The sequence below is a fragment of the Delphinapterus leucas genome, chromosome 1 (genome assembly GCF_059928025.1).
Source record: "Delphinapterus leucas isolate spDelLeu-1000000601 "Yukka" chromosome 1, BTC_Dleu_Yukka2, whole genome shotgun sequence".
Lineage (NCBI taxonomy): Eukaryota > Metazoa > Chordata > Mammalia > Artiodactyla > Monodontidae > Delphinapterus > Delphinapterus leucas.
Genome location: NC_143129.1, coordinates 186,250,951 through 186,269,081, shown reverse-complemented (window position 1 = coordinate 186,269,081; position 18,131 = coordinate 186,250,951). Strand labels below are relative to the sequence as shown.

The 18,131-nt window shown below is 60.2% G+C and overlaps 1 protein-coding gene across 1 annotated transcript in view; it reads right to left on the bottom strand.

The window, feature by feature from the left end:
• The window catches only part of CHD5 (chromodomain helicase DNA binding protein 5), a 57,908-nt gene extending 44,418 nt beyond the window's left edge, over nucleotides 1–13,490 (bottom strand). Inside the window, exons 1-6 of the mRNA XM_089916990.1 lie at nucleotides 13,474–13,490; nucleotides 12,378–12,496; nucleotides 11,427–11,554; nucleotides 3,913–4,092; nucleotides 1,373–1,491; nucleotides 585–823 (exon numbers count right to left, since the gene is read on the bottom strand). Coding sequence (XP_089773116.1) covers nucleotides 585–823; nucleotides 1,373–1,491; nucleotides 3,913–4,092; nucleotides 11,427–11,554; nucleotides 12,378–12,496; nucleotides 13,474–13,490 — 802 coding nt within the window. The remainder of the gene's footprint in view (nucleotides 1–584; nucleotides 824–1,372; nucleotides 1,492–3,912; nucleotides 4,093–11,426; nucleotides 11,555–12,377; nucleotides 12,497–13,473) is intronic.
• Between the last annotated feature and the right edge of the window lie 4,641 nt (nucleotides 13,491–18,131).

Here is an 18,131-nt window from a genome sequence, read left to right as displayed (position 1 = left end):
TCACCACTCAGAGCCCCGGGGAGATCAATGTCCCTACTCCCAGTGGGGCCGTAAATCCTCCATCCGGGGCAGAAAGGTCCCTCCCCTAGAACTTCAAGTTGCAGAGAGCCTCTGCTGTCCCTATTCTCCCCACCCAGACACCACCACAGAGTCTGATTTTGTATCTGGACCTCCTTCCTGGCCTCCCTGGGAAGGCGGCCCTGTCCACGCCCACGCCCATGTACATCTGTTACCCCGAGGGCCGGGTGCTCAGAAGAGAGCGATCCACGGGTCACCTTGGGACCCCTTCCCCCTGGGAATGGTGCAGGCTCAAACCCAAGAGCCCCCTAACTCCCAGTAGCACGGGTCACACCTCTGTCCCCTCCTCCACACCTGGGAAAACTCCCAAAGCTCTGAGCCCACCGCCTCCTCCACTTCGCCACCAGCCCCAAGAGAGAGGCAGGACAGATGCCACAACACAGCTGAGGAAGGGTGGGTGGGTCCAAGGTCAACCAAGGCACTGGGTCCTTGATAGAGACCGGCCCGTTTGTCCCAGACTGTAGGGCCTGGGGGTCCTCTGCCAGCAGGACTGGGTGCAGCCTTACCCTTGCCCTCCTTGGTCTTGGCCTTGCGGACGGGCACAGGCTGGGGTGCCTGCTGGGGGCTGATGGCCAGTGGAGGCGCGATGGTGACCGTCTCCACGGCCGCGGCCACCGCCGCTGCAGCTGCCGCCGCCGAGCTGCCCTTAAAGGGGTTGTTGGCGCTGAACTCTCGCCACTTGGCGCCCAGGACGGTCATCATTTTGGACATGGGGATCTTCGGGTTCTTCTTGGCGATGAGTGGCCTGCGTGGGGGGAGAGGCAGGAGGGTGAGGACAGCCCCATGGAAGGGATGAGACCCCCATGTGACCCCCCGCAGGGCCCACCCTTCTTCTCCCAAGTCCCACACCTGGCATATACAGCAAACTGGGAAAACTGGGCAGAAAGGAGGGCAGGGAAGAGGACCAAGACAGAGACAGCAGTCCACCCCCAAGGCTCCCGATTCCCTGTTTATGTGGCCGGTGATCTTCTAATTGGGTTTTCAGACCCTGTAAGACCCGAGGGGCCAGAGGCAGGGGTCCAGTCCCATTTCTTTTAGAGCTAAGTGTGGCCACGGGGGCTTAAGACCCCTGGGAATGACTGGGGTTGCCATCCCTGGGGGTAGGACCAGCGAGGGAAAGCAGGACCACCTGTTGAGATGGAAGGGTCCTGCCTGCCCCTCCTGCCAGCTCTGCCCCGGGTCAGTGTCAGCCTGGAAGCCCACCCCAGGAGCCCGGGGCCCTGCCCCTCTGGCCGCCCCACTTGCTGAGCCCGGGGGAGGCAGGCCTCGAGGGCAGTCTCCGTGGGTGCCCCACCTGAGGAACTGGCTGAAGGCCTTGTAGTTGGTGAGTGTGTGATAGTCGGCCTCCGAGAACGGGTAGTCCACGTCGTCCAGGCCCCACTCGGCCATGAGCTGCCCCGAGGACTTGGGCTCCTACGGACACACAGGCCGGAGGGGGAATGAGAGGTGGGGGTCCTTTTACCCTGAACCCCCCACCAGGGCCCCACCCAGGGCGCCTCGGAAAAGCAGGGGGATTATGTCAGCAACTTAACGAGGGCAGTTCTCACCCACCACTGAAAACATCCTACGGCATCTCAGGCCGCCAGCCCCTTGATCAGTGGGAACGGCCCAGATGCCAGCTCATGATGGGGTGCGGGCCACACGCCTGGGGGGCTAATGCGGGGGTTTGGGGGGAAGCCATGTGCATGTCCAGGGCAGGAATAATATCGGGACTCACTCTGTCCACCCCAGGAGATCACCTAGTACAGTCACACTTGGACCTCGTGGAAGGGCAGGTCACTGCGGGTTCGGGGACCAGGAAGGTGTGCCCTGGTCAGGGCAGTGGCCCAGCTCAGGGCAGAGCCCAGAGAGGGTCCCTCGGCTCCTGCTTCACTCTCCAGATGGGGCACCGAAGCCCAGGGAGGTGTGCGAGTTCCCAAGGGCACAAAGACAGCCAGCCAGCCCAGGCGTCAGGTCACAAAGCAGACCCCGGATGGCTGGGAAGGGAGGGGTGGGCGGTGGTGCTGGCTATGAGATTGGAACCTGCTGGACAGAGGCAGGCTCCAATCCTGGCTCTGCCACATACTAGCAGTGAGAGGTGGACAAGCTACTTCATCTCTCTATGCCTCAGTTTCCCCATCTGTAAAATGGGGATAACAGCACCTACGTCACAGGAGGGACGGAGTTAGCACAGGTGCTTGGAACAGGGCCCTCACCCCGATTTCCCATTTGCTCCAGGCAGCCCTGAGCTGTGCCAGCCCCACCCACAGATCCATTCCACCAATCAGCACACGCCACCCCAGGCCACAGTCACTGATCCAGGTGGGCATGTGACTCAACCGGTCCAGGCAGGGGCACCCCTGGGTCTCCTGTGCGGACAGCTAGGACACAAGCCAGCTTTCCCTCCTGCTGGATGGGGCAGGGCGTGTCCACGAAGCCCTGCACTGCTGCTACACACATTCCCAGCCACGAGGGTGCCTGGCCTGAACCCAAAGCTGACCCTCCAAAGGCAAAGAAACAGGGCCCTGGATGACACCACTGGGTCCCCCTAGCTGGAAGCCCCCTTGCCTCTCAACTCTTAGGGCTGCTGATCCAACACCCCTTTTACTGCCCAAGCCCCTCAGAGTTGGGCTGTCTGCTCCAGCAAGGGAAGGCCACCCGGGCAGAACACACGGCCTCCCTCGGCCCCAAGGGACCCGCTTCCTGACCTCCTGTTCTCTGTGGCAGTTCAGAGGTGCGCCCACATGGGGTCCCCTCCCTTGGCCAACCTGCTCCTGACACACACCAGTCCTGGAGGTTCCCACCACGAAGCAGAGCAGCAAGTGAGCGATGACATTATTACAGGACGACCCTGAATCACTCCTGTAAGTTCATCTTCCAAATCTGTCAGCTTCTCGGCTGTCATCAGTCACAGGTGACTCATAACACACCTGCCAACTAACGAGCTCCCTCCGGGTGTTGGGACACCGCCAGCACTTCCCAACTTCAGTCGATAGTCACCACCTCTGCCTCACCCAGCAGCCACCGTACTAACATTTACGTACTAACATTTACAGAGCACTTAGCTTCAAATCCACGGCCAGCCCAAACTGAGCCTCATCAAAGATCGAAGGCAGCAGGAGGTTCCCGGATGAGGTGCTGTCATCTGCCATCTGCCCCTGCCCGACCCAGAGACCCAGGACCCAGAGCCCATCTGCCGTCCTACCCTTGGCCCCTCCCCCCCCCACCGCAAGGAGCGGCCTTGACATTCCAGGGGCCACATCATGCCCCACTTTCACCGGGAAGAGGCTTCTCCCCAGGGGAGAGCTGCAGGCCCATCGCTATAGCTTCCATGACTCTCGTTCCCTGGGACACTCTCCTGGGTGCCCACGTGGGATGAATTTTGGAACACGTGCTAAGGCCCCCTTCCACCACAAGCGGAGCTGTCCAGCCACTTCTTAGCGAAAGCTCCATTTGTTTTATTCTCCCAAACTGCTCCGACCAAGAGGTTCCTGACACCAAACTTGAGTTCAGACCATCGCTCTCCTCAGAAACGGCTGACCGCTCAAGCTGGGCAAACAGCGGACAATACATCAGCAAGAGGCCGCACGACTTCTTCCCCAAACTCCTGAGTGCCATCCACTGTTATTTCTAACGTGTCTCCGAGACCTGTGGCTACAGTATTTCTCACAAAGTTGTGTCCAACCTTCCTGCGCGTGCACTCACACACACACACCCATCTGCCCCGACGGCCCTTCGTGGGAAAGGATGCTCTGGTCCTTTGCCCACAGGGGCTCCCCGGTCAGAGGGCAGGGAGCTGACAGCAGGAGGCTCAGCTCGTCCAAGCAGGATCCCCCAGCCAGGCATCAGGGTTACCTTGAGGCATCCGTCATCGTTGTCGTCCTCGTCATCATCTTTCTTTTTTCGCTTGGCTTTTTTCTCCTTCTTGTCCTTGAGTTTTTTCTTCTTCTTTTTATTTGGGGAGTAGTCGCTGCCCTCACTGTCCGACTTCTCTTCCAGATCCTCTTCATTTTCCGACAGCTCATCATTGCTCCCCTGGAAGAGAAAGGTGGACCGTGAGAACAACAGGGGCCCAAAGAAAATGCAGAGTCCCAGGCAGCAGCACTGCCCTGAGAGTGGCCTCCTAGCAGAGTCTCACCCACCAGACCACTAAATCCCAGACAGAGGGGCTGCCCTGAGCCAGCACGGGGTAAGGGTCTCGTCCCCAATGACTGGTTGGTGACAAATGGTGCTGTGCAGGTGAGTCGAGGCCTCGGGTGAAGACACACGCCCCCACCAGGCAAGCTCAGTGCAGCCCACTTAAACGGCCCTGTTTCAGGTTTCTATGGGCTTTGGGACTGTAACGCGTGTCAGCGATGGCACTCGGGCCCAGGCGCTCGCAGAGAGGATATCATGCCCAGAGCCAAAAACCAAAATGCTGTCCACGCTGGAGAAGAGCCCCCAACTTCCGCCCCGGCTCCCAGATCCTCTCCTCTCTGTTCATCTTTGCATCCTATGGAGTCGTGTGTGTCAAGTGAAACCTGTGATTAACACAGAGCGCACATCCCAGTTCCATCTGCCTGTGCGCTCTCCGGACGCTGCTAAAGCACAAGCCCACCTTCCCCACTGCCCGAACCCTGGCTGCTTCATCTCAATATGAGACAAAGTAATTTAGGCAGCTCTTAAGCTTGGTTTCCTCGATTCAGTTTCCATCCATACAGGCAGAAAATGGCCCATTTATATGGAGATAAGGGTGTTTACAGACAGAGCATCCCCATCAGAAAGGCACTGCCCCTGCGAGAAAGCTGAGAAAGCTGTGTATTCGGGGCTTTTCAAGAGGCAAGCAGGCTGACTAGGCCCCTCCCGGCCTGGGTCTGCAGGAGAGGCCAGGCACGGATGCTCCAATGAAGATGACACTTGGCATCTTCATGCTGGAGGTTTAGAGGCGGCAAAGAGAGGCACGGAAGAGATGAAGAAAGAACTGGAGAAATGAAGGATGTGAGCTCCGGAAGGAGCAATGAGGGAGGGAGGCAAAAGAGGAGGTGGAGAGGGAGGAGAAAGGCGGGGAGGAGGGAGAGGAAGGAAGGGGGGAGGGGAGGGAGCAGATGCAGAGAAGGAGAGCAGCAAGGGCAGTGGGTCTGTCTTGGGAGGCCCCCCGCCCGCTCTGCCCTTTCCAGCCACACCGTGGAGTTCAGAGTCTTTTCCCAGGAGGAAGACTCTTCCTGAGACACAGCTGGGAAAGGACCCACCCGTGGGGTCCCTGCACTTCCTGACTCTCCTGCTGCTCGGCTCCCAAACCTTTTATGCCTGTTAAGCCGCTGAGTCAGTGTGCTGGCTGGTGGCTGGCAGGCAGCAGAGCCTCTGGGCCTTCCCGGAATACTGACTCGGTCGGCCACACCGGGCGGGCTCCAGGGGCAGTGCGCCGGTCCTGGCTGCTGCCAGAGCCTGCCCAGGGCAGGACAGCCTTGCACGCGATCCCGTTCCCAGGGCTCATGGCCACAGCTCCCAGCCCTGCCTCGGTCCTCTGGGGAGGCAGGGGTCAGACAGGGATGTCCATTTCCCCCGAGGATGTAGAGTTTGGCCAGCTTGGAAAGAGCACCCTTCGATAGACCTGAGAGACAGGCTCTATCCCAGCCACACCCCTGCACAGGTAAGGATGGGAGGAGGAAAGTGTCACAAGCTTCAGCACCGCGGACAGAGGCTGTGGGGCCCGCCGAGGGAGGGCCGCGGGGCTGGCCCTCAGCTGCCCTGGGGACCCCGCGAACCAGAGCAGGGAAGAGACAGGAGGACCCATGGTGGGTCCGGGGGCTCCCTGTGGAGGCTGCAGGACAGAGACTGTCTCGGAGCTCTGACCCTTGCTAGTCCGGAATTGGGCAAAAAGTCACTGCAGCATCCTGACCTCAGCCTCCTTGTCTGTGAAATGGGGGTGCCATACAGGGCGGTAAGAGGAACAAAGGAGATCACGTGAGAGAGAAGGCCTTAAGCATTTTGAAGTAGGAGAGTCCCAAGTACCCATGATGCCCCCAACTCTGCTCGGAAGCTGAAGATGCAGCCAGGACCACAAACCGGAGGACACAACGAGCCTCATCCCACCTCGTTTCTGCAAATCGGGGCTGGACTAAAGCCAAGTGCATGGACAGTGCCTGCAGCTGGGCAACAATTACAGTGCAGACGGGCAACAGGACGCCAACAGAAGGGGCTGTGTGACCGCACCTGAGGGGGAGGTGCCCTGAGTATCTGCTGGGGAGCCTGCACGCCACATCCCAAGTGCAGAGAGGTGGAGAGTGGCCCGCACAGCTCTGAACGCAGGGCCCAGAGGGAGCTGGAGGTATCCAGGGAGGGAGGGAGGGAGGGAGGAAGGCGGGGAAGGCGCCTCCAGCAGACGCCCTGTCAGTGTGTGCACAGTGGTGGCGGGGGCGGGGGGGGGGGGCCGGGGGGAGCACGTCTGGCAGAAGGCCCCAAGCTGTGCACCGCCAGGAGTGTGTTAGTCCAGCAGCCACTCCGGGGCTAAGTGGGGGTACAGGAGGGCAAAGTTTCTTCTCGAGGAATGAGCCGGAGCTACAGCAGGCCAGTCAGCGCCCCCGCGGCCCAGCGGGGGACGACAATGATGGCAGCCCCTTGTTTCAGGGAAGGCGCAGACCCCTCCCTGCCCTGTCTACCTGCACTGGGGAAAGCCTGGCCAAGGAGAAGACAGATTCCTCAATTCCCTGGCTCCCCGCCCATTCCCTGATCCCCTCTCTGCCCTGCCTTCTCCCCCACCTGCATCCCGATCTCGTCCAAGCCCCCCTGCCCACCCGGGAGGCTGGTGGAGGGCAGGGTGCAGGACAGGTCTTTGGAGATGGGCTTCCCGATGGTACAATCAGTCTGTATCCACAGCGTCTCTCTGTATCCAGCTGTTTGGACACATCTAGACCAGGGCCTCCTTTTTCCTGTGTTCTGTTGTTCCAAAATCTTCCCTTGCCGAGAAAGGGGCAAGCGGAAGGGCAGCGAGTGGTTCTGAAAACAACTCAAAGAGGAGTGACCCAACAGCAGGACCTGGAGGGATGCAGGTCGGCCAGTGGCAAGAAGGGGAGGAATGACCAGGAACCAGGAGTAGACTCACCATTCGGTATCTCGAAACTTACAGGGGAGAGTGCGGGCCAAGCCACATTCAGGGAGGAGACACAGGCACAGAGCAAAAATGCCCTAATAAAGCCCCGAACCAAGCTGAGCCCCGAGCCACACTGTGGGCTCTGAACATCAGGACCAGTTGGGGCTGTGACCCTGATGCTGTGTCCTCTGGGCTGCAGCAGCCCCGGGCAGGACTATAGGGGATGCCCTGGATGGCAGAAGAATCTAAGGGAACTTGGAGTCCCCACAGAATCCATCTGCAAAGCTGCCTTAAATCCTACACCTGGGCTGGGTATGCGAGGAACTGGGGGTAGGGAAGAGGGGTCTCTGCCCTGAGCCCCGGGCCCACTGAAGGCACAGCATGCCACCCGTGAAGGCCCTGGGGACCCCGAGCGGGCAGTCTATGCCCACCCTTCCTCCCCCAGCTCTGCAGATGTCTTTCGATCCAGGCCTCGCATCTCTCTCTCCCTTCCCTCTACGCCCAGCACTCAGCACACACCGCATCTCTCTAAAGAGCAGGCATTTAAACTCAAAAGGAAGGACTCAGAGAGCTGGTCATTCTCAATTTGGGGTCCTTCGAGACTGAGAGGGAAAAAGAGAGAATGAAATATGAGCCTTCCCATCCACGAGTGTTATAAACAGTTACAACTTAGCACTGAATAATTGGTTGCTATGGTAACCACTGCAGCACAGGTTGAAATCATTTCTCCCTCCTGCGCTGGGTCTGACAAGGAGCTTCATCTACATATGCTCAGGTTCCGGCCGAAGCCCCGGTTATTTTATGTAAATCAGAATTCACGACTTGCTGCCTGTCCCTCCACCCCACCCCCAAAAAACCTGCTGCTACATGGGTTCCACCACCGGGGGCCCTCTGCTCCCTCCACCCAGCGCCTTGTGTTGGGGCCACCTGGTTGGAGATGAAAAGGAGAAAAGGGGCGACATTCCCCTCCCCACATCCCGAGGACTGGGGTCTGCAGGCGGGCGGGCGGGCGGGCAGTGTGCACATGGCGGCCAGGACCCTGCTCTCTGGCTGCAGCACACTCAGACTGTTGACATCTGACAGCTGCCAAGCCAGGCTCTCAGCAATGCTGGGGAGGGCGCAGCAGTGGCCCGAGGGCCACCTTGGGAGCCTGGCTGGCACTGCCCGGTCATCTGCGGGGCCCTCCAGTCTACCCTGGCCTCCATCTCCTTTGAGATCCAGGAACTGCATCTCAGTAGAGAGAGGAAGGAGAGAGGGAGAGGAAGTGAGGGGAGGGAGAGTGGAATGGAGGAGGAGGAGAGAGGAAGGGACGGGGGGGGAGGAAGAGGTGGGTGGACAAGAAATGCAGAGGAGGGAGAAGGAGGGCAAGGGAGACCCAGGAAGAGATGGATACAGCACAGAGGCCATGCTCAGGCCATAGCCGTGAGAGACGAGACCCTCCCTCCCAGTTCCCAAGAAAGAAGCTTCGGGAGAGGGAGAGAAATCGCTGAGGAGCTGGGGAGAAGGTGCTTGCGCGGGATGCCCCAGGACCCTAGAATCTACCTCCACCCCGCATCCACAGAGCATCAGGTCTGAGGGCTGACAGCAGTGGCCACAACAGAGCCAAGATTTCAGAGCTTCAACCGGGAAGTCGGCCCCTGCATCTCAGGGCCCCGCCGGCGCTGAGCCATCTAACCTCTGCCCCCAACAAAGACAGACCTGCGGGCCAGGGTGCGGGAGGGGCTGGGGGGAGCTGCAGCAGGGAATTCGGAGCCCCCTCCCCACAGCAGGGGGACCCGGTCCACAGCACCTCCCTTGGGGGTGTGGGGGGAGCCTCCAGGCACGGGCCACCCCCCCTTCCCCTCTCCTGCCTCCACTGCCCCTCCTGGATAACCGGGACAGGAAGCGGCAGCTCACAACCTGCCCACATGCAGCCCATGTACCAGCCGTGGGGTTAGGGGTGGGGTGTCCCGGGAGGGTATAGACCTGTCAATCCTGGAAGGATGCCAGGAGCCCAGGCAGTGAGGACAAAGCTGAGGGGCAGCAGAGATGGAGGGTGGCATCGGACAGGGGCAGTGCTAGGCTTGGAGGAGGCTCAGGGTCCCTCTGGGGGGAGAAAGGGTAGTCTATGCGCGCCAGAGGACAGGGACAGCTGGGTGTGGCCGCAAGCGGGCAGGGAGAGGCTCCGGGGCAGCTTTGGCCAGGAGCCTGGACAGGGCAGCTGTCCTAAGGAGGTCCTTCCCGGGAGCCAGGAGAGCAGAACAGGGGGCGGACCTGGTGAGAAATGCTGACCCCAAGCTCACCAGACAACACAGGCAGGACGTACCTGCGTGGTTCCAGCTGGAGGAGGTGCGGGTGACACCTCCCTGCCCCAGTCCCTGAGCTCCAGGCAGGCCAGCCCGGGGCCAACCACTATGGGGACCCGGGGCACCGCCCAGGGCAGGCCCTGCCCTCCGGACGCTTGCAGGCTGACACCCTGGATGCCCCCGAGGGCCACTGGCCTTCCCCGTGGCACCTCTCACGTGAAGACGCCCTGTTGGCCCATATCTGATTTGCCCCCAAACAAGCAGGGGGGTGTGGATAGGTGATGCTCCCCTTACTACAGACACAGAAGCAAGGCTCAGACAGGTGTGGGCAGTGGCCTGGGGAGATGTGGGGAAGAAACTCCACCACCCATCGCCTGCCCACCATCACAGGCCCTTTGTCCTCAAGAGTCTCCTCCCTCCTGCCCCCGCAGCCTGTTTGGGGACCCTCCAGAGTTAAGTCACACCACGGTCCCCTCCGCACAAAGTCTTGCAGCGGACGAGCCAGAGGCCCACGGCGGCCTTTGAGGCCACGTCAGAACATCCCCGCAGGGCCCCCCACACACACTGCTACTCTGTCCCGGGGCCACCGAGGGCGATAACAGCCCCCGACTGCCTCCCCTCTGAGGCTGGGCCAGGTGGGTCTCCTCTGGGCAAGGGAGGCGAGAAGGCCAGAGGACCGACAGCGCTTCCCCTCGGAGCAGGCGGGCCAGGGGAGGACCAGGCTGGGGGGCAGGGGGCAGCCGGACATCCCCAGGGCCAGATCTCAGCTGTGTTGCTGTGACCCCTGGCAAGTTCATCTCTGAGCCTCATCTGTAAAGCAAGGTGCACACCAGCCCCTCCCCATAAAGCCACCGGAAGGATCGAGTGATGCCGAGGAGAGGTGGCAGCTCTCACAAGGTGGGAGACGGGAGTCCCCACGTTGCCCTATGACCCTATGACCGTCCCCTCCAAGCGCCGAGGGCTTTAAGCTACTAGGCAGCCCCGGTTTCCCCCTCTGTCGGGTGGTGATGATCATCCCTGCCCCCGACTCCCAAGGTTGTTGTTGAGGATGAAGTGAGTCCACGTGGGGCATTCTAGAAATGCTCACACGAGTTACTCATAGGAGACCCATCCCTCACCGGGGTCTCCTTACTCTTCTCCCATTTGTATCTTGCTCACCAGGATTCCAACTCACAACAGGTTGGAAGCAGCAAACCAGAGGGACAGACAGCTGCCAGGAGGCAGATACGGAGGGGGTAGCAGAAGGCACCACCAAGAGCACAGAGGCAGTGGACACAGACGCAAGCGGGAATAAGGGCCCTCCAGTGAAGGGGTGGGAGCGCCGGGGACCCCATGTTGTCATGGCCCAGGACAGACACCAAGGAGAAAAGAATAAACACCCCAGCTCACCCTGTTTAAGAACACAGTAGGGACTTCCCTGCTGGTGCAGTGGTTAAGAATCCGCCTGCCAGTGCAGGGGACACGGGTTCAAGCCCTGGTCCGGGAAGATCCCACATGCCGCGGAGCACCAAAGCCCATGTGCCACAACTACTGAGGCTGCGCTCTAGAGCCCGTGCTCCACAACGAGAAGCCACCGCAATGAGAAGCCCGCGCACCTCAACAAAGAGTAGCCCCCGCTCGCCACAACTAGAGAAAGCTCGCGCGCAGCAACGAAGACCCAACGCAGCCAAAAATAAAAAAGTACACTTGGGAATTCCCTGGCAGTCCAGTGCTTAGGACTCCGTACTCTCACTGCCGTGGCCCGGGTTCAATCCCTGGTCAGGAAACTAAGATCCCGCAAGCCGTGCTGTGCGGCCAAAAAAAAAAAAAAAAAAAAAAGGACGGGACACTTGACATACATCTCGGGGCAGGTGTCCGTGGGGACGCTGCCCACACCAGACACTGGTTTTGGTGTTTCTCACTCAGGCTCAGCTCTCGGGAGGCACTCCTCTGCCAGATGGTCCCGGGAGCCCACGTCTTTCTCCACAGGCCCAGGAGGAGCAGTCAGGACGCCCGCACAGCCCAGCCCCACTCACCTCTTTCTTCTTCCTCGTCCCTTTGGACCTGTTGTCCTTGAGCTTCTTGGACTTCTTCTTCTTGGGAAGGCTCACGGGCTCCTCAGGGAAAAAGTCATCGAAGCCTTCAAGGCCACCATCTTCTTCTTCTGGAATAATCAGAAGGGGGAGGGGGTTACTCCGCTGCTTCCTTCAGGGAGACCCCCAGGGACACAGAGTGAGAGGCAGGACCCACTGGGACAGTCAGTTCCTCTGCCACCCAACTGTGTCGGATCACGGCCACCCTGCCCTCCCCAGCCCATCCCCACCCCTCCCCGCCTTCTCCGTCTAGTTCCCCTGCCCCAACCCCTCAAAGCCACCCCCAGACCCGCCGAGTGGAACCCCAGCCCCTTGGGCTGTGTCACATCACCCCACCTCTCTGGGCCTCTCCTCCTCTCAACCTGTAAAATGGAACAATAACCACCTACCCTGCTATGACAGTGCTTGGGAAACTGAAGCAAAAACAAATGACCAGTGCTTCCCTGGTGGCGCAGTGGTTAAGAATCCATCTGCCAATGCAGAGGACACGGGTTCGAGCCCTGGTCCGGGAAGATCCCACATGCCGCGGAGCAACTAAGCCCGTGCGCCACAACTACTGAGCCTGCGCTCTAGAGCCCGCGAGCCACAACTACTGAGCCTGTGTGCCTAGAGCCCGTGCTCCGCAACAAGAGAAGCCACCGCGATGAGAAGCCCGCGCACTGCAACGAAGAGTAGCCCCCGCTCGCCACAACTAGAGAAAAGCCCGCGCCGCAGCAACGAAGACCCAACGCAGCCAAAAATAAATAAATAAAATAAAATAGATTTTAAAAATTAAAAAAAAAAACAACAAATGACCAAGTAAGAGGCCTTGTGGACATGGCTCCCCAGGGAGAAAGCAGCCCCACGGAGTCACAAAGCCATCTCCAGCTGGCCCAGGGAGGGGTCGAGGCCCACCTCCGCCCTCCAGAGGGCCACGGCGTGGCCAGGAGAGAGCCTGTGAGTGCAGGATGACGGGGACGTACAGGTCACATCCCCCTAAGACCACTTGGTGCCTTGGAGCAAGCGCCCGGGAGCTTGGAGGAGAGACCAGCACGGAGGATGCCAGGGCTCCCGTTAATGGGGATTCGAGGACCACACTGCCCCCGCCCCCGCCTGGTCCCCACCCGCACCTGCCAGGCCCACTCCCCGTCACATGTACCCGGACACACACAGCAGGATGCCAAACACACTCCGCTGGGCGCTCGGGACGATGTGACGGTCCACAGAGAGGTGGGTTTTCTAGAAGCTGCCCGCCTTTCCTGAATCCTCATTCCTTCACACACTGGAAAGACTGGGGGGAGCAGGCGGGTGTGTCACGTGGGGATCTTAGAAGAAGCTGCAGGCTACATGCTTCTTGCTGCCCCCGAAGGGAGCCCGTGGCTGGGGCCTAACTCCCACCCAGGAAGTCAGGGGTGAGAAAGGGCACGAGCCTTGGGTTCCTGGGACAGGATGTGGGCCCCAGGGCTGGGGTTGCGGAGAGCGGGAGGGCCCTCTTGGGGGCAGACGGCAGCAAAAAGACACCGCAAGAACAAGCCACCCAGACTAGAGCTATGCATCTGCCTGCCTGGGATGAAGGAAGCTTCCAGTAGGCACAGGCACAACCTCCAAAGAGTCCACAAAAGGGGTCCACAAGCCAGCCAGCCTCCACACCAGCGGCTTATCCCCCATCCCACACCCTTCACTGCCCATGTGCACGGGGGAGGGTGGGGGGGCGGGAGTGAAGGGCAGGGAGAAGTGCCACGGGGGTGGGGGGACACGACAGGGAGTCTCGCTCGGTCTGGGGTCTGCCTCGAGCGGGACCCCACTGTGGGGCTGCCACCCTGGGAGACCCTTAGGAGGGCAGAGAGTCCCAGGGCCACGCAGGGGACTTTCATATGGGAAATGGGCAGAGTGTCCTCACTGAATCAGGTTTAAATGATAGGCCCCCCAACCCCGCCCAGGAAGTCTAAAAATTTTAGAGTAAAACATCCTGGCTGTTGAACGCGCCAGACCCACAGATGCTTGGACACACCCTAGGCGCTCCAACATCGCCCATCCTCCAGAGGGGTCCACCCCAGGGCCTGGGACCCTGCCCCCTAGAGTCCCCAGAGGGGTGGGGGAAGGCGCCCATCACCACACTCTGGGTGCAGCTAGAGGGCGCTGGTGACGCTGGTGGCCCAGTGAATGCCCCTCCCGCCCACACCTGGAGGGCCGGTTCCCACACGTACCACCCCCCTACCCAGGGAAGGCGGGGGCTGCACCCTCTGTCTCAGCGTCCCTCTGCCCCAGGGCCCTCCTCCAGGGCTGCCAGGGGGCCTGTGGCCCTGCCCCCCAGGAAGCAAGTGCTAGCCCTGTCTTGTCCGGCCCCCCCAGGAGTCCACGGGGACAGGGCATGCCCAAGTCTCAGTCCCCTCCCCATCCTGCCACGCAAACACAGACACGGAGAGAGGCCAACTCCAGGCAGGTGAGGGAGCTGCCGTGCAGGTGACACGAGGGTGGCCTGAGCGCTGGCCCTCCCTGGGAAGCCAGCTCAGCGGTCCTGAATGGCAGACGGGGCAGTGCTGAGGACAGGACCACGTGGTGGGCACAGATGCTGTGGCCCTGGCCAGGGCTACGGCCCACAGGGCGGGCAGCGAGGGCAGGCCCAAAGCTGGGTTTAACGTGGGCAGGCTTTGAGGGGAGCCAGGCTAGGGCAGCAGGACCCGAGCCCGTCCTGGTCCCTGAGCCCTGGCACGGGAGAGGCAAGGATTTCGGGGCCAGTTGGAAACGTTCATAGGGACCCCCAGTCATCCTGGAGTGGAGGGCTCTGGGGACAGTGACATGGCTGGCGGGGAGCCAGGCTGTCGATGAGATGCCCGTCCACGCCTGCCCACTCTCCCACCGGCCTCCACCTCCCCCGGAGCTGCAAAGAGACCGCCTGGGAAAGCCACCCCCGCACCCTGGCCGTGCCCAGCTCGGTTATGTAACGGGCTCAGCTGATGCAATCGGGAGGGGGCCTCTCTCTCCCGCCTCCTGCTACCTCCCCACGTCCCCTGTCCCCTCAGCAGCACAGTCCCCAGCCTGGGAAGGCCAGCCCAGCACACGGCCACAGACTGACCGGCCAGCAGCACAGAGCATGGATGCACAGGAGGCCGCGAGAGGTTCTAGAAGGAAGCCTGGGATCTCCCGTGGGCTGCGCCCCACCCTGCCTGGGAAGGAGGTAGGGGCACCTCTAGCCCTAACCCACGCCCAGGACAGGGCTCGGAGGAGAAGTCCTCAGGCCCTCTGCCCTTGGACAGACCCCTCCTCCACTCCCAGAAGACCTCACGGCCCAGGGCCATCTGTCTGGTTAAATCCCTCCTCCAGGGCCCTTCCAGAGCTGGCACACGACCACGGGGACCCCACCCTGCCCACCCCCATCTTCCTCCCCCGCACGGCTTCTGGTGGCCCTGAGGACGCCCAGGGCTGACCTCCTGTGACGCTGCTCCCCGACACCCCCATGATTCCCACTCAGCCCTGCCCCCCTCCTCCCTCTTCTGCAACCAGCCCTGATCTTCTTCTAAAACCAGACCTGGAGAGTCACACAGCCAAGCAATCCTTCCCAGTGCCCATCGGCCCCTCCCGGAGCCCAGCCCTGTGCCTCCTCAGGGTACCCAGCCACCAGTAAGGCGGGAGCCCCCCCGCCCTGGGGGAGGATCCTGAGGGGAAGCGGCCTCAAGACTCCTTGTCTGCCAGCTCCCTGCTGCCCCCCAGCCCTTCCAGCCAGGCGGCCTTGCCCTCACGCACCAGCCCTGCCCCTCCAGGGCCCGAGGCTCCATCGACCCCCAGAGGGGCTATAATTAGGACCCATTAGCCCTGATCTGTCTCCCAGGTCTGGGGCAGGGCCGGGGGAGACTGCTTCAGAGATGAGACGGGGGACAAGGGGGGGGACAGCCAAGAGAGGCACCTGCACCTCCTGCTGCTTTCCCCCAGCCCCTCACCAGGGGCTGCACACACTCTGGCTTAGCCCTGCGGGACCCCCAGGCTGCTCTGCAGGCTGCAGCCCAGGCTGGGTGGGGGGGGGTGGGTGGGACCCTTCTTAGCGAAACACCTTATAGCAGTGGAAGGACCTACCACCTGCACCAAGCTCGAAGCAGGGAGCATATGTTCATTTATATGAATTCATCTACTCCACACAGCAACCCTGGGAGACGGTACTATTATCACCCCCCTCTGCAGACAAGGAAACGGGCTCCGAGGATCTCATCGCTTGCCCACTTCTGAGTCTCACGGCCGGCAGGTGGTAGAGCCAGGATGGAGCCCCGGCAGGTGGCTCCCACCACCAGGTGTGGTCCCCGTGCCTGCCCCTCCCTCCAGGTATAGGACCCTCCCAGAATTCAGACCTTCCCCACGTTTACTTCACAAGCATTTAAACAGCATAGCCCATGTGCCAAGCTCAGGCACGCCCAGGGGACGCTGAGGTGACTCAGGCCGGCCTCTGGTCTGAAAGATCACCTGTGGTCCCTCAGGGTGGGAGGGTCAGGGCTAGTCCACCGCAAGTCCCCATGCTCTGCCCACCCCCTGCCCCTGTCCTCTGGGGACAGGGAACTTAGCAAACACAAGGTGATCAGAGCGAAAGAAAAACTTATGACTGTGGAAGGAAGAGGTAGGTCGTCTGATTCGGGGTGGCTGACGGATCTGGGGAGGCGCAGCCAGGAGCCAGATCAAGAGCTCCATCACCCGAGTCCGGAAAGGTAAGCAAATCTGTCAGCGATGGGGACCCAGCTCGACGTCCACCATCCTCTCTGAAGCCTGTGGAGAGGGTCTCCTTCCGTTCCCCCAAGCAGGAAACAAGACCACCTGGAGGCCAGGAGGAGGGACAGGGGAGCTCAGGCTTCGAACCACCACCCCTTCCTGGCAGGGTGGCCCCCAATCCCTTCTCCACTGAGCCCACTTCCTCATTCTTGAAATGGGCCGAGTACTGGGAATTCCCTGGCAGTCCAGTGGTCAGGACTCCGTGCTTTCACTGCTGAGGGCGCAGGTTCAATCCCTGGTCGGGCAACTAAGATCCCGCAGGCTGAGCGACGCAGCCAAAATTAAATAAATAAATAAAAATTTAAAGATAAATGGGCTGAGGACTGCCTTTCTCACGGGGTGATGAATTAGAAACTGTGAGATGCAGTTTAAGTGCTTGGCAGTGGCAGGCGGGGCCCAGGGCCTCAGGGGGGCTAGGATGGCCGGAGCTGAAGGAGTGGATGGCGGGGGGAGGGGGGGGTCTCTCGTTTGGCCACTGCTGGGCCAGGGGTTCTCAGGGCCACCCTAGGGCTGGCCAAGGAGGGGTCACCAAGACTAAGGTTCCCATCAGTCCTTGGAGTGCCCCCCACACCACAGGTCTCTACTGACATTGCTGGGGGGGGCAGTACTCCCGCCCAAGGGAGGATTAATAATTCATTTATGACATTTAACAAAACCCAGACACTACCTCACTGGCATCTCATCAAACAAAACGTCAGTCCTGAGCACCACGGGCAGGCGGGCGGGCAGGCAGGTGGGGGCGGAGGACAGGGGAAGCTTTTACCCTAAGGGAGTGGGGCCCGGAAAGAGTGAGGATGGAGGAGGCTGGGGGCCCAGAGCACTGATGGGGAAAAGGAGGAAAGAGAGGCCAGGAGGGAGGGGATGAGGACAATAGAGGGAAAGAGAGGGACAGACAGAGAGAAGCAAGGACTCGGGGAAGACAGCCTGACAGACTTGGAGACAGACAAAGGGATAGACATGGGGAAAGAGTAAGTGAGAATAAGAGCAGGAAGGAAATAAGGACAGAGCCAAAGAGACAAGGCAGGAAGTCTCAAAAGTTTCACCCGCAAAGCCCCCAGAAAGTCAGACACCGTGTACTGTGTTCAATACTCGCTCAGAGAAGACATGCAAGAAATCTATGCTGGGTGGGTGAGTGGATGGATGGATAGACAAATGGATGATGGATGGATGGACAGATAGATGAATGGACTGATGGATGGATGGATGGACTGGGCGGATAAATAAATGGATGGATGGAGACTGGTTAAGATGGATGGATGGAAGGAAGAAAGGAAAGAAGGGATGGAGGGAGGGAGGAAGGAAGGAAAGGTGGAGTGGACAGATAAATAAATGGATGGATAGGTGGAAGGAAGGATGGATGGATGGACAGATAAATAAATGGATGGGTGGATGGATGGAAGGATGGATGGATGGACAGATAAATAAATGGATGGGTGGATGGATGGATGATGGGTCCACGGATGGATGGATGGATGGAAGGAAGGATGGATGGACAGATAAATAAATGGATGGACGGAGACTGGTTAAGATGGATGGATGGAAGGAAGAAAGGAAAGAAGGGACAGAGGGAGGGAGGGAGGAAGGAAGGAAAGGTGGACTGGACAGATAAATAAACGGATGGGTGGATGGATGGATGGAAGGAAGGATGGATGGATGGATGGAAGGAAGGATGGATGGATGGACAGATAAATAAATGGATGGGTGGATGGATGGATGATGGGTCAACGGATGGATGGATGGATGGAAGGAAGGATGGATGGACAGATAAATGGATGCGTGGATGGATGGATGATGGGTCAATGGATGGATGGATGGAAGGAAGGATGGATGGAAGGAAGGAAGGACTGGACAGATTAAATAAATGGATGGGTGGGTGGGTGGATGGATGGATGGATGATGAATGGGTAGGATGGCTGG